Source organism: Condylura cristata, unplaced genomic scaffold (assembly GCF_000260355.1).
Source record: "Condylura cristata isolate star-nosed mole 26May11 unplaced genomic scaffold, ConCri1.0 scaffold00033, whole genome shotgun sequence".
In the NCBI taxonomy this organism is placed as follows: Eukaryota; Metazoa; Chordata; class Mammalia; order Eulipotyphla; family Talpidae; genus Condylura; species Condylura cristata.
In genome coordinates this window covers 13,589,036-13,602,959 of record NW_004567134.1, presented here as the reverse complement: position 1 = coordinate 13,602,959, position 13,924 = coordinate 13,589,036, and the positions used below count along the sequence as shown (strand labels likewise).

The window sequence follows — 13,924 nt, the reverse complement described above, 5'->3', positions numbered from 1 at the left end:
TTCACGGGTCAGAGGGTCTGGGGTGGGGAGGATGAGCACAGAAAACTTGGCCCCAGCCAGGCCTGACCAACCTCGAGCTTCCGACCTGATAAATGGACCAAGAAGAGGACAGGACCTGGCCCCGTGCTGACCTTCTAGGGCAGGAGAGAGAGCTGAGCCCCACTGAGGGGCCTGTGTCGGAGCAACAGTCAAGCTCCCCTCCAAAAGCAGGCAGAGTGGGGTCTGCAGTAGGTGCCTCAGGTATTGGCAGCTCACAGCCCTCAACCTGCGTTCCCTACCCAACCGCCCCTCCCCCCCCCCCCCAGCCCTGCTCCTCTAGCAGGGAGCTGTACCCTTGGCCAGCTGAATGGCCAGACAGGAGCCAGCCTTCTCGAAAGCCGTTCATGGGGTGGGGGGAGGGTGTTGCACAAACATGCTTGCTTGTTCGCTCAGTAAACATTGATTAGTGCCTACTGATTAGTGCCTGGTGCTATGTGCTGGGCACTCAGAGTGGACGTTTATCTGAGTAAATTCTGAGAAGGGTTATGGGGATTTGTGAAGGACTCCAGGCACAAAGAAGGGAGAGCCACCGCCGAAGGGCTTTGTAGAGTGAGTAGGAGTTTGCCAGGCTCCAAGCACAGGGAACGGAATGGCAGAAGCATGGTAGAAGCCGGGAGGTAGTGGTGGGGTGACTGGCAAACGGGGTGGACAGGGCGTTGTGGGCGATGAGGCAGGAGCGGCAGGGTCCAGGATGCCAGACCTGGACTTGATGCCATGGGAAGTGGGGAGCCACCACGGGGTTTGCGCACAGTGGCCACAGGTGACTCCTTCCTTTGTTGGGTCAGCCACAGATGTCTTCCTCGTACACCAGACGGGGCAGGCCAGGTGCTGAGGTCGGAAAGGCCCGGTGTCTTGCCCTCCTCGTCCATGGGGGGCCCCTGTGTGACCCACCTCTTTGGGCCTGTTTCTGCCTGGGGGTGATCATGGAAGGGAGAGAGAGAACTGGTGAATTTGGGCTACACATGTAGCCCACCTGTCATGCTCCAGGAGGCCAGGCAGACCCCCCCACTCCAGGCCACTGGCCACCCCAAGGACATCTGAGCCCCTCCGCACACACCCTTGCCCCGGAACATGCAGCCACACGCTCACCTCACCTGCACAGACATGCAAGCACAGAGGCCTCCTTCCTGCAGACTGTCTGTTTATCCCCACGGTCGCCTTTCTCACTCAGCTGCATGGCTCTAGACAATAATGACAGTCAGCTGCTCCTGGTGGTGGCACCTTGGCTCCGGGGAGGGTTCTCAGCCGTCCTGTGTGTGCCCACGCGCCTGTCTCCGTGCCCCTATGCAGGTGAGCGTGTGCCTCTGTGCACGGGCCGGTGTTTGTGTGTGCGCCAGAAACGCCTTTGGCAGTCTGAGGACGCCTACAGGTTTTTAAATGCCAATTAGGCTGAAATTACAGTTATCACAACACTCAAAAGAAGCCTGTGACATGGCACAGTGCGGGCTTCTTTGAGAACACACGGAACAGCGTGGGCGAGCCTCAGGGCGGGCACCCACAGGCATTTCAAAGTCCCGCTGAGCATAAACCGTATTTTGAGATGGCGAGATGTGAACACGCTGACGCTGCTGTGGGTTTTGTCGCCTGCGTTCCTAATGACAGGGAACCCTTCGCTTCCATTACAGGCTAGTGGCAAAAAAAAAAGATGCCATTTGCGCATCTGTGTTCACAAAACCCCGGATTTGCTCCCGCACGCACCTGGCACTCCACTCGGGCTCTCTGGCTTGCAGCGAGCCAGGTCTGCACAGCCGCTACCTGGCCCGCGCCTGCAGCCCCAAGCACCGCCGCTAGGTGTCGCCGTGCACCCACCCCCCCCACCCCCACGCGCGCCCTCCCGCAAGCGCCTGGGCAAACCCAGACGCGGGTCCTCTGTGACGCTCTCGGGACAGCACCCAGAGTCCCCCTGCTTGCCTCCTGTGGCTTACCTCTCCGTGCACCCTCACTCTGCACCTTGGAAGTCCTGATGCTCCCTCAGCACTTCACACCTGGGTGTCTGCTACTGCTACCTCCACCTGGGTGGTATTCCCTGGGCCGCCGACGCCCGCTGGAGGCAGCGCCGACTCCAGGAAGCCTCCCCTGGTGCCAGCGAACAGTCTCTCTGCGTGTCCACCGGCCCCTTTGATTCTCTCATCATGGCAGTGACTGAGCGTCCCGAGGCCTGTTAGGCCAGGCGGTAAGGTGTGTGTTTCTCAGAGCAGTCGGGCCCCCAGCGATAGGGTGCGGGAAGTGCGACGCCCCCACACCCCGTGTCCTCGCAGGTGCAGCCGCCCCCCGCAGAGCTGCTCATCCGCTACCGGTGAGCCCGGGTGTGGACAGTCATCATGGCCCAGGGCCTCGCTCCGTGCGTGTCAGCCAGTCGGGCGCGCCCCGCGTCCACCTGTGCTGACCGCGTCGAGGCTCCCACCCGCCCGCTGGCGGTGCTTTCTGTAATGGGCCAGTCTTGTCGTGGTTTCCGATGCCCCAACGGCACCCGCGGTGGAGAGTCCTCATCGTGTGTCCACCGCCTCTGGGGTCTCTGCAGGGCCCCCACCCGTGTGCGCTGAAACAGGGTGGGTGCTGCCTGCTGGACTCGCAGCCATGGCACCCTCGGCTTCCCTGGGCACGGGAAGTCGTGGCACCCTGGGTCGGGCAGAGGAGCAGGTTCCAGGGAGCCCACGGCCTCAGGCGGCACACACCTGCCACCCCCAGCACCACCGCCAGGTGTCGCCGTGTGCCCACCCAGGTCACTGCCGCAGTCGGGGCGTCGCCCGGACGCACACCCTGGAGGGCCGCCGCGAACTCAGCCTCCAGCGCACCCCTTCTCAGCCCCAGCCTCCCCCGGCCCCCTGGCCTCTGCTCCCTGCTCTTCAGACACGCGCCGCCGCGTCCCGTGCCCCCCTGAGATCACCTGTCCCTCCTTGACGCCCGTCTGTCGGCCGGGCCGAGGGCAGGTCTGGGCTGCGGCCACCAGGGGGCATTATAGCCGCACGGACGTGCGAGGTTTCCATCCTGGGGACCTGCGCAGCAGCAGGTGGGAAACGTGTTTGCAGGCACCGGATTCTAGGATCACCAGACGCTGCAAACTAAGCCAGAAGGAACCTGTGTCATGCCAGACGCCGTGTCCGAGTGGCTCGTCTATCAGCACAGCAGCTCTGGGGACACAGGCGGGGAGGAGGGCCGTGTTCCCATCCACTGACGGGTAAGTGAGACCCAGGGAGTGGTGGTCCTGGGCCCAGGTCCGGGGCGCTGTGGGCGTGGCCAGTGGCTGCGGGCAGGTGCTGCCTTGCCCGCCCCACCCCCCAATCCCTCTAACCTGGGTTCTGACTGCCCCAGGGCTGCAGGCCGTCTCCCTGCAAACCCGAGGAGCAGCTGGAACAGAGCGCAGGCAGTGAGCAGGAAGCCCCAGCCTGGGGCCGCCCGGGAGACAGAGCCAGAGGGGCAGGTGGGGGAAGGGGCAGGGAGACAGGGCAGCAGCCTACAGGGCAGGCTTCAGCCCAGGGCCTCAGAGTTGGCTCCCACCTGTTGTGAAGAAGCTTTACTCAGTGACCACACCTTGAAACAGGGGGGGTTTGCACCAAAAGGTAGCTTGGGAACATCCCTTGAGGAATGGGCACTTCTGGCTTGGGCCAGGGCGCACAGCATGAAATAGTTTGCATCACGAGTCGGTGTGTTCGCCTGGGGCGTGCAACGAGTCTCCCCTTCAGGAGGGAGCCCTGAGACTGGCCAGCACCCCACCCTCCCTCACTGTCTTCAGGGCGGAGGGAGTGGCCGTGCTTGACTGGCTCAAAAAGGGCAGAGGCAGAGGCAGTGCCGGGCCTGGACCTGGGTGCGAAGGCCGTTCTCACTGTCGCCTGGACTTTGGGTACGTCCCCCCAGGGCTCAGCTTAGGCCTGCACCCCCAGGGGCCCCAACACCAAGCCCCCGACCCCTAGATGATAAAATTCTCGTAGCCTCCAGATGCCTCCCACATGTGACTTGATGTTTTCAGGTCTGGTGACAGGGATCAGGACTGGGGTCCCTGGCCCCCCAAAGTGACAAGCTGAGGCCCACGTTTGGAGAAAGGGACCATGACAAAGCTTCCACTGTTCCTGTCACCCCCGAGAGGAACTGCTGGCTCAGGGTTAATTCCTGGAGACTTCAGGGAAGCCTGAGCAGGCGCTGACCCCACTGGGGTGCCCAGATACCCCAAAGACATCACACTCAAACACTTTACAAAGTAGAGGGAAGTTTCTTTTCTCCTTTTTTTTTTTTTTTACTTTATAACGCTTATGTACTAATGAATATTTTCTTGCAAGGTACGTACATGGACTACTTTTGTAATTAAACAAAAACACAATGCTTTTTTTTTTAAGTAAAGAACTAATCACAGTGAAACATAACATGGAATATCAAGCTTGGAGACAGACAGGTCACGCAGCTGAGTTCAGAAGCCCCAGCGTGGTCCCTGTTTCCAGTCTTCGGTCCCCCACCGGCCCTCAGGGCCACCACTCCGCCGCAGCGACCCAAGGTGACCAGGAGCTGCCCTGAGCTCCTGCGCACGGCGTCCTCCAGCCGCTGTGCCCTCTCGGGCCCAGGCAGCCGCACAGGAGAGGCCCGGGAACCCGAGGGGGGCCGGTCAGCAAAATTAAGTTAATTTACAGCACACAACCAGCCCCACAGCCAGCCCCACCCTGGCAGGGTGAACGGCCAGAGACGTGCGGGGCGGCGTCAGGACAAAGGCGGCAGCCCAGCAGGCCGGCTCACAGGGCGTAGGTGGTGAAGAAGATGTGCATCTTGGCCAGGAAGGTGGTGACCGAGCCCTGCCGCCAGAGCTTCATCTCCACGTCCAGGGCGAAGTCCCGAGGGTGGAGCACGGCCCGCTGCAGGTGCACCACCCCCGTGTAGGCGTTGAGCCGGCGGGTGCCGAAGAAGCCCTCCTCGTTGCCCTTGGTGATGGTCAGGGCGATGGTGTCCCCCGCGAAGACGGGCACCGGGCTGATGCGGAAGATCTGCGCGGGCACCAGCAGGCCGGTCTGGAAGTTGAGCTGGTAGTAGGTGATGCGGGCGGGCGAGCCCTGGCACTCGGCGAAGTCGGTGCACGAGGTGCGCTCGCACTTCCTGCGGGGGGCGGGGGGCAGGTCAGCGGAGGCGGGGCCCCCCGGCTTTCTGGGGCCCCCCGAGGGACTGTCCAGGACCAGCGCTGCCCGCCGCAGGCCCCTTGGCCCAGCTCGGCCCTCAGGCGCCGGCCGCCCGCGGAGCACGGTGGGCCTTACCCGCGCTCTGCTCAGCCCGCGGGCACCCGGCGCGCTGAGGGGCTCACCCGCCCCGACCCCCCTCCGCCCGTCCTTCGGCTCTCTCCTTCCGCACCTCCCTTCCTGCCAACCTGCCTTCCTCCCTCCCTGTGGGAAGTCCCCGCGGGCCCTGCTGGGGGACAGCAGCAGGACACCCCCAAACCCCGAGGGGGCCCAGCCCTTCTCCATTCCGAGCGCGGCAACATGGCGTCTCTTCCCGGCCCCGGGAGCCGCCGCATCTCCACGCCCGGCGTCGCTACCCCGGAGGCCCCTGCCAGAGCTCGCCGGCCAGCCCAGCTCTGCTGCACGCGCTCAGCCCGTGGGTGCTCACACCCACCCTGGGGGGCGCTGCTCTCAGCCCCGGCTGCACGTGGGCGGGAGGCCGATGAGCAGCACTGCCCAGGTACCCCACCCCGATGGGCTGTGGCCGGGCAGATGCCTCCGAGGGGGGGCGCCCCTCCGAGCCTGTGCGGGGAGTCAGTCAGCCTGGGGCGTCCACCGGAAGCCCAAGTGGTAAAGAGCTGAAGAGCTGAGGCCTCGTCCAGAGCTGCCAAGGGGGCAGGGGGCCTGCAGCCCTCCGGGAGCCTGGGGATGATGCGGCCCCAGGAGGCCTGGGCCAGCGGGCTGTGGTGGGGACAGCTCAGCACCGCAGAGGCGGGGTGTTGGGGTGTTGGGGTGTTGGGGTTACAGGCAGTAGGCAACATGTGTGTGAGAGAGGGGGAGGGGGAGGGGAAGAGGGGGTGCTTCTGAGTCTCTCCCCCCTCACCCCTGAACCCTCTGATCTGCACAGGTGCACCCCGGGCTGTCACCAGCAGAAGGGAGCGATGGCCACCACTGGCCCTCGCCTTCCCTGGGTTGCAGGCGCTGCAGCGTCCTGGCCGCGGCCAGGTGGGCACTCACGTTTCGGAGACTCGCGTGTAGTTCGGGGGACAGTCGAAGCGCAGGCAGCGGAAGCTGCCCTGGATGTTGTGGCAGGTCTCGGCCTCGGAGCAGTTGTGGGTGCCCAGGGCACACTCGTCCAGATCTAGGGAGGGGCGAGGGGGGCGATGGAGGGACCCTCACAACTGGGGTCCCTGCCCCGGGCCTCCGCGGCCCCCACTGGAGACGGGTCTCCGAATGGCTGCCTGGGAGGAAGAACTCAGCCCACAACCCCTTGCCACCCGCCCCCACCCACTGCGCGCTTCCACCCTGGTGGAAAAGGAAAAAGCTGCTGGTTGGGAAATACGAATCCAACCTTAGGATCCATTTACAAGTAGACACCAGCAGCCCAAGCACTGGCTACCTCCCTGCCCCTGAACGCCAGCTCTGACCCTGTGCCCGGGAACACTAGGACCTGCCGTGGTGGGCCAGAGTCTGGGGGTCTCAGGTCCCCGGTCACACAGCCTGGAGGGCAGGGAGCTGCCAGCCCTGTCCGTCCTGCCCAGTGGATTCTAGGCCCCACCACCTCAGCATAGCGCCTGGCCAGGCCCAGGATTCACTGAGCTCAGTACATTTTGACAGAACCTGGAATCATGAACCTCCTGCTGAGAAGGTCAGCTGTTGTAGGACATGGTCCAAACCCAGAAATGTCGTCCTCTCGGTTGTAAATTTAACAGGGGATTGGCCCACCCACTTACCGGTCCCCCTTGCAGGGGTCCCCCACTTCCCCAGGAACCCTGAGGTGGCTCTGCTCCAGGCTTCTCACCAGATAGGTCTCTTATCTTTCAGAAGTCCTGTCCTGCCCCCAGGGGAAGGTCCAGAGCTGAATTCACACCCGGAAGAGTCTAAGCTGGGAAGACCAGCAAAAAGACTCTCACCTTCCTCGTTCTATGCACAGACCTCTGGTAACATGGCCGCCGGTCACACTCACGCCTGCTGCAAGCCCCCAGCACACGGCTGTGGGAGGCTCTCCGTGCCACCCAGAGCCTGCCTGAGCCCCTGGCGGGGCAGGACCCCTTCGCTCACCCTTGCAGGACCTCCCGTTGGCCATCATGGTGTAGCCCTGCTCCGGGCACGCACACTGGTAGCTCCCTGGTATGTTGAGGCAGCGGAAGGTGCAGAGGATGCTGGCGCCCTGCGCACACTCGTCGATGTCTGTCAGGAAGCAGGTCAGCCCCGCGTGAGCCCCTTGCTACAGAGATGCAGCCACTGACAGGCCTAGCCTGTCACGCCGGCGAGCCCAGGGGCCCGTGCTATAGATGTGGACATCAGGGTTCAGAGGGAGGACCCAAAGGTCGCAGCAAAACGGACTCCCCGTCCGTCCATCCGTCGGGGGCTCACGCTCTGGAGCCACCCGGGGAGGGCTCCACCCACGGGGGGCCCAGCAGGGGCCTGTAATTCGCTTAACCCTTCGCCCCTCTAAGGTCAGGACCTTCCTTGCTACTTCACAGAAGAGCTGGGAGGCGTCAGCCGAGGTCCAGGAATTCCCAGCTGAGACCTGGACTCACGTGTGAGGCTAAGGCCTCCGGGAGTCCGACGCGGCCGGCCAGACGGGACTCGGGAGCCCGGCACACAGGCGTGTGCCCCGGGGACGCGGCCGGGCAGGGAGCGGTACCTGTGCAGGTGTGCCCGTCCTCGGCCAGCTGGTAGCCCTGGCGGCAGTAGCACTGGTAGGAGCCGTAGATGTTAGCACACTCCTGGCTGCAGCGCTGGGCCTCACACTCGTTCACATCTGCGGGGACACAGGCAGGTCGTGGCGGTCCGTCCCTCGGACAGGAGGGCCAGGCTGACCACCTGCAGCCTCCGCTTGAGAAGCCATGAGTGCCAGCCTCCTTGGGGGCCACCAGGGAGTGGGGCGCCCGGAGGAGGGCCAAGGTTCACCCAGGGCAGGCAGCCGAGGAGGGGCAGGCTGGGGCTTGCTGGTGAGTCCGGGCCAGCTGCCTGGAGGAGGGCGCCCTGCCAGGGTGCCAGGTGCTGCCCCCGAACACCGGGGGGTGCGGGCATCGCCTGGGTGCTGACTCCCTGGGGGCTGGGGCCTCCCTGCTGCCTTGACCCCTGGGGCTGGCACGAGTGGGCGTGTGGGGTCGAGAGCTGGTGCACATGAGTGTAGGCTGAAGTGTGTGGAGAACAGATTCCCGGCTTGGCGGGGCATCTACTGGGCATCTACTGGGCATCTACTGGGCTCTGACCTCCCCGCAGGAAGGGGTTTGCCTTTCATTCTTCCAACCAGGAATTGCTGAGTGCTCGGGACATGCCAGGCTGTACCAGGCCTGGGACACGGCCATGAACATGGATCAGAATCTCCAAATTGCGATTCCAAGCTCATGTGTGTTGGAGTGGATGGGGGCGGGGGCTCCCGGGCAGGTAGGGAACTAACGAGTAAAGTACCTGGCAGGTCAGAAGGTAGCAGGTGCTGTGGGAGAAGAACAGGAAAGGGGAGTGTGTGTGTGTGTGTGGCGGGGGCGGGGCGGGAACGGGACTCGGTGGAGGGGGTTACAGAGCCGCCATTCCGGGGAGGAGGTGCAACAGCAGAGGCCCGGGCAGCAGGGGCTCTGTAGTCAGAGCGGAGTGGCGAGGGGAGAGGAGGGAGGCGGGAGTCCCATCACGCTGAGCGGCCGCTGTGGCCCCGCCCATCGCTAGCCCCTTACGAGACACGTGGCATTCGCACAAAATGACGGGAGGGCACGTGTGTGAGGGAGCCGGTGACCGGTGGGTGGCCCAGCCACGACTCGTCGCCTCCACGGGCACCGCGCTGCGCAGGCCAGGGCCCGTGGCCTCACTAACAGCCGTGGGAGGCGGGACGCTGAGAAGCGGCGTGAGGTAGGGATGGGGGGGGCTGCAGGGCGGGCGCCTCGGGCTGGGAGGTCGGGGAGCGGTACCTTCGCAGTGCTTGCCGTCGGCGGCCAGCCGGAAGCCCGCGGCGCAGGAACAGCGGTAGGAGCCCCGCAGGTTCTCACAGGTGTGCTGGCACAGGCGGCCGGACATGGTCCAGCACTCGTTCACGTCTGCGGGTGGGGGTCAGGCACAGGGTGGACGAGGTGCCCTGGAAGCAGCCCCTGCATCCCTAGGGGCCGCCCGGGATTGCAGGGGGTGCGGGGGGGGGTTTGAGGGGGTGGAGAGGGGACAGACACCCAGACGGAGAGACGCGAAGGGACCGGCCGGCCAGGGAATGGGGCGACACAAAGACCTGGGCAGCGAAGCAGCTGCAGCTGGACAGCAGGGCGGCCTTGAAGCCCAGAGGGCCCGGAGTGGTCGGAGCAAGGCAAGGGGGGGGGCGGCAGCTGGGGGGGGCGCCTGGGAACTGACCGGGGTGCGGGCACCAGCCCCCCACTCACCGATGCAGCCCCGGCCGAAGGCATCTCGCTGGAAGCCGGGTTTGCAGTCACAGCGGTAGGAGCCGGGGAGGTTGTGGCACACCTGGTCCTCCCCACACTGGTGCACACCCGTCTCACACTCGTTCACATCTGCCAGGGAGGAGAGCAGGGTCCCCTGAGGCCCGGGCTCTGCCCCCTCGCGGGCCTCGGGACAGGCCGGGCACCCGGAAGGCCGGCGGCGGGGGGAGCGGGTGGGCGGCTGCCTTACCCACACACTTGTCGCCATCCTGGCTGGCGTGGTAGCCTCGCGCACAGAGCAGCGGGTTTCTCTGGCACGTGTAGGAGCCCACCGTGTTGACGCAGCTGAAGCCGGGCCGGCACGGGTCGGTCAGTGACGTGCACTCGTTGATGTCTGCGGGAGGGGTGGGGGTGACGGACAGCCTGGCCAGGCCCCCTCAGGCTTCGGCATCTGGGTCCAGGCCACGCCGGGCGGTGGCCCGTTCTGGGCTCCAGACCAGCCCTGGTCTGTGGGTCTGACCCTCCACGCCCTCAGCTCCCAGGACCCGGCGCCTGTGGTTACTTCCCACGTGGAGCAGCTGGAGAGGCGCCCGGGGAAATCAAGGCTGGGCCTAGGAGACTGCCAGACTGCCGGTCCAGCCGTGGCTCCTCCCACCTCTTGCCACTGTCCCCTCAGTGGCCACATCATCCCAGGACGACTGGGCACAGCCTCCTCCCGTGCTGTTCCCCCTCCCTGCCCCCTGATGTTTTTACGGCTTGCTCCCTCACTTCCTTTGGCCCCCGCCCCACATCACGTCCTCTGGGGTGCCCTCCTGATCATGCTAGGTAGAAAAGCCCCCCCCCAGGGTTTATTATTTATAAGCACCCTTGAATAACTGCCGCTAGTATTGCAGCACTTGAGTATTCCATCCCCCCCCCCAAAACACCCTGCTCATCCTCCGTGGCCTCCCGACATCTGGAAGTGTGGCACAGGGCAGACAGATGCTCAGGAAACCAGTCTGGGATGGAATCAAGGCGCGGTGGTGGCTTAGACCCCTCCCACCGGCCAGACCCTGGCCAGGCATCCCCGGCAGACCCCTGGGGTGTCCCACGCACCCAGTCTGGCGGCACTGTTGAGTTAACGCTTAAGGCTCCACCTCGGGGAGAGCCCCAACTCCCAGACTGGGAAGAGGGGCCCCCAAAACCTCTGGAGAGTCTCCGGACCCCATCAACATCTCTGGGGCTTGCCTGGAAGTTGCGGATGCCTGTCCCACACGCTGGTTTTGTGAGTAAATGGTGTGACCAGGCTGTTCTAACTCGGCCGGTATTTCTGTCTGCACCCTGCAGAAGTCTAGCACCTGCCTGTCCCCTCCCTGGGGACTCTCTCTCCCCAGGACTGAGCGCAGCAGGGATCCCACCCACAAGGTGCCTTCTGCCCTGCAGGGGGCGCTGGTGCCTCAGCCCTGGCAGGACAGGGCTAGTGCTGTGGAGAAGTTGGGGCCGCCATTCCCAGGGGTGACCGGAGGCGCGGGACTGTGGACCGCTGCCACACTGCCGTCTGTCCCCACGTCCACAGGGGACTCCAAGGTGGGATGCTGACAAGCGGCAGCCCAGAGATCCCACGAGCAATCTCTGCAAAGGCCCATTCGGCGAGTGCCCCATGCAGGAGGGGAGGGTGTGTGTCGCAGGTCAGGATGGAAACAGACTCTGCTGTTGGCTGGGTGAAAATGCGAAACACGCGGCCTCCTCAATCCACAGATGGTAAGCCGAAGCCGCAAGAAAGTAGTGGCCGAGGTCCCACAGCTCAGGTGATAAGAGCTTCCATTTTGCAAGCGCCACGGAGACCCGGGGAGGCCGGAGGAGGCAAGAACAGCGATCCGGCCTGGCTGCGCCCCAGAACCCGCAGAGCCCCTCCCCTGACTCGGCCCCAGGGCCCCAGGGCCCGCACCGTGGCGGGAGCCCACTCACCCACGCAGTTGCCCTCGGGGTCCTGCAGGAAGCCTGCCATGCAGCGCTGCCGGGCCTGGCAGTAGAAGGAGCCCTGGGTGTTCTGGCACTCGAAGCCCGCCTGGCAGTTGTGCGTGCCCAGCTCACACTCGTCCACGTCTGCCACACAGAGGCCAGGGGTCAGGGGGCGGCAGGCCGGCGGGCGGCGCCCAAACCCCCAGGTCCGGTGTCTGGGGTGCTCGGGAAGTGGCACGGGCAGCAGCGAGGGCTGGAGCTCCCGAGGGTGCAGTCTGGATGCCTCGCTGCCCCCACTCCTTCCGCCCTTGCTCTAGGGACCGGTGGGCTGCCCCCCATGTCTGCACAGCACCCCAGTTTATAAGGCACCTGCCCTGTGCTGTCCCTCCTGCTTCCTGCATGGCAAGCTCATCAGGTCGTGTTTACAGACGAGGAGACTGAGGCACACGCGGAAAGGCACACTCGCCCCCGGGCCAACGGGCGGATGCCCGCGTGTCCGGCTGTCCTCTTTGCCTCCGTGCTTCCTCCCGTCCACCCCTGCTCCGGTTCCCAAGGCCCCACCACCGGCCCACGGCAGCCCAGTGTCTGGGAGACGCCAGGTTCCAGCGCCCCAGACAAGCCAGGAGGCACGTCCCTGTCCACTCCACAGGGGGTCGGAGCCCTGAGATGTGAGAAAAGCGGGGGCACCAGGCAGATGCCGTGAGGGGGCTCCTCCCCAGAGGTCTGGGTTCGCAGCGTGGGGCTGGTGTGAGATCGGAGCGCGACCTCGGGCCCCCAGAACGCTGGGCCCAGCTCGCCTCCCTGGTCCCCCTGTGCCACTCTGGGCACCGCGCAGGCTGTGTGCCCACTTCCTGGAGCCCAGGCCCAGCCTCGAGGCCACTCAGCCCATCCCAGGGCCCACGCGGGCCCTGCTGCTGTCCTCAGGTCCTCTGGCCCCTGGTTTAAGAAGTGCTTCCTGCCGGGGTGCTCCAGCCCCGGTCCCCCTCCGTCACACTCCAGAACGCCAGCTCTGCCCCCAGCCCCCGGCCCCCGGGGGCCTCTCTGGTCCCCACCTAAGCAGTCACAGCCACACCTGCCCTAGAGCCTGTGGTGGGGGCCCCGTGCGCTGCACCCCTGCCCCGCGCCTAGAAGCTGCTGAAGCTCCCATGAAATCCACCCTCTGCTTGGAATTCTCCGTGGGAAGGGCCAGACGCGAAGCCTCTGTGAAGTTCTACCTCAGCAGCAAACAGGAGCGCCCAGTCATGGCGAGGGGATCCCCGAGCTCAGCAAAGCCCCGGGCACACCCTGGCCTCCCCGGCTGGCCCCAGAAGCCCCACGGGCCCCAACATCAGCACATGGGTGATAAACCCAAGTGCTGAGACCTGCTGATGAGGGCGCGGGCAGGGCAGGGCAGGACGGCGGGGGGCTGCGGGCCAGGAGTGGGGCGCACGGGGCGCTGGCATAAAGGCGGGGCGCTGGCATAAAGGCGGGGTGGCGACTCCGGGAGGTGGGGCGGGGCGGGGCCTCCGGGCACCGTCGCACCTGCGCACTCGCCATCCTTGAGCTCGAAGCCGGTCTCGCAGGTGAGCGCCTTGAGGCAGAGGAAGGAGCCCACGGTGTTCTCGCAGTGCTCGCCGCGGCTGCACGTGTGCAGCGCCGTGACGCACTCGTTGATGTCTGCAGGGAGGGCGAGGCTGTGAGGCCGGAGGCCGGGAGGCCGGGAGGGCCGAGGTCCTGGGCGCGCCCCGGAGCCCGCGGACTCCGCCTGTCTCCGCTTCCATTCATTCAACAAAGATTTATGGCGCACCTGGCGGGTGCTGTTCCTGGCAGGGGGTGAACGAGACAGAAACCCCCGCCCGCCAGAGCCCCAGCAGGTAAGTCAACACGGGAGAGGGAGGACAGTGGCGTGCAGGGTGGGGCAGCACCAGGGGGCCGAGTGCACGATGTTAGGCAGGTCTGGAAGGCTCCTCAGAGGAAACGACACCGAGCGGCATTTAAAGAGGCGACAGAGTGACCTGAGCAGGTGTTCTGGCAGGAGAAGGCCGATGCCAGGCCTTGAGGTGGGAGCCGGCCAGAGCCGGCCAAGGGCAGGGGGCCCCGGGGGGTGGGGGGGAGAGGCGCGGCTGCCCAGGGAGCAGAGAGGTGGAGGGACGTGGTAGCCACGGGCCCGGGGGGGGAGGGGGACGCGTGGCCTGACTTGTAACATGTCCCCTGGCTGGGTGTCACCCTTCCAGGGGGAAGGGGGGGAGGCGGCTGGAATAGGAGATGTTGGGGCTCAGAGTGACACCCCTAGAAGCGGGAGAAGCAGCTGGGTTCTCAAAATATGAAGGTAGAACCCATGTGTGGTGGCACCATGAGCTGGAGATGAGGGAGGGCCACAGGTGGCCAAGCAGGCGGCCGGTGGGGAAGCCAGGCCTGGGGGCGAGGGCAGGCTTGCAGGGGAGGGGAAGCCAGGCCTGGGGGCGA

At 65.4% G+C, this 13,924-nt stretch overlaps 1 protein-coding gene across 2 annotated transcripts in view; it reads right to left on the bottom strand.

The window, feature by feature from the left end:
* Positions 1-4,253: 4,253 nt before the first annotated feature.
* Positions 4,254-13,924, bottom strand: part of FBLN2 (fibulin 2) — a 49,016-nt gene continuing 39,345 nt past the window's right edge. The window contains exons 10-18 of one of the 2 annotated variants that reach the window (XM_004692346.2): positions 13,001-13,135; positions 11,486-11,623; positions 9,789-9,932; positions 9,542-9,670; positions 9,086-9,211; positions 7,822-7,938; positions 7,233-7,361; positions 6,189-6,312; positions 4,254-5,115 (exon numbers count right to left, since the gene is read on the bottom strand). In XM_004692346.2, coding sequence (XP_004692403.1) covers positions 4,758-5,115; positions 6,189-6,312; positions 7,233-7,361; positions 7,822-7,938; positions 9,086-9,211; positions 9,542-9,670; positions 9,789-9,932; positions 11,486-11,623; positions 13,001-13,135 — 1,400 coding nt within the window. In that variant the 3' untranslated portion in view covers positions 4,254-4,757. The remainder of the gene's footprint in view (positions 5,116-6,188; positions 6,313-7,232; positions 7,362-7,821; positions 7,939-9,085; positions 9,212-9,541; positions 9,671-9,788; positions 9,933-11,485; positions 11,624-13,000; positions 13,136-13,924) is intronic. The other variant, XM_004692347.1, reaches the window with a different exon arrangement.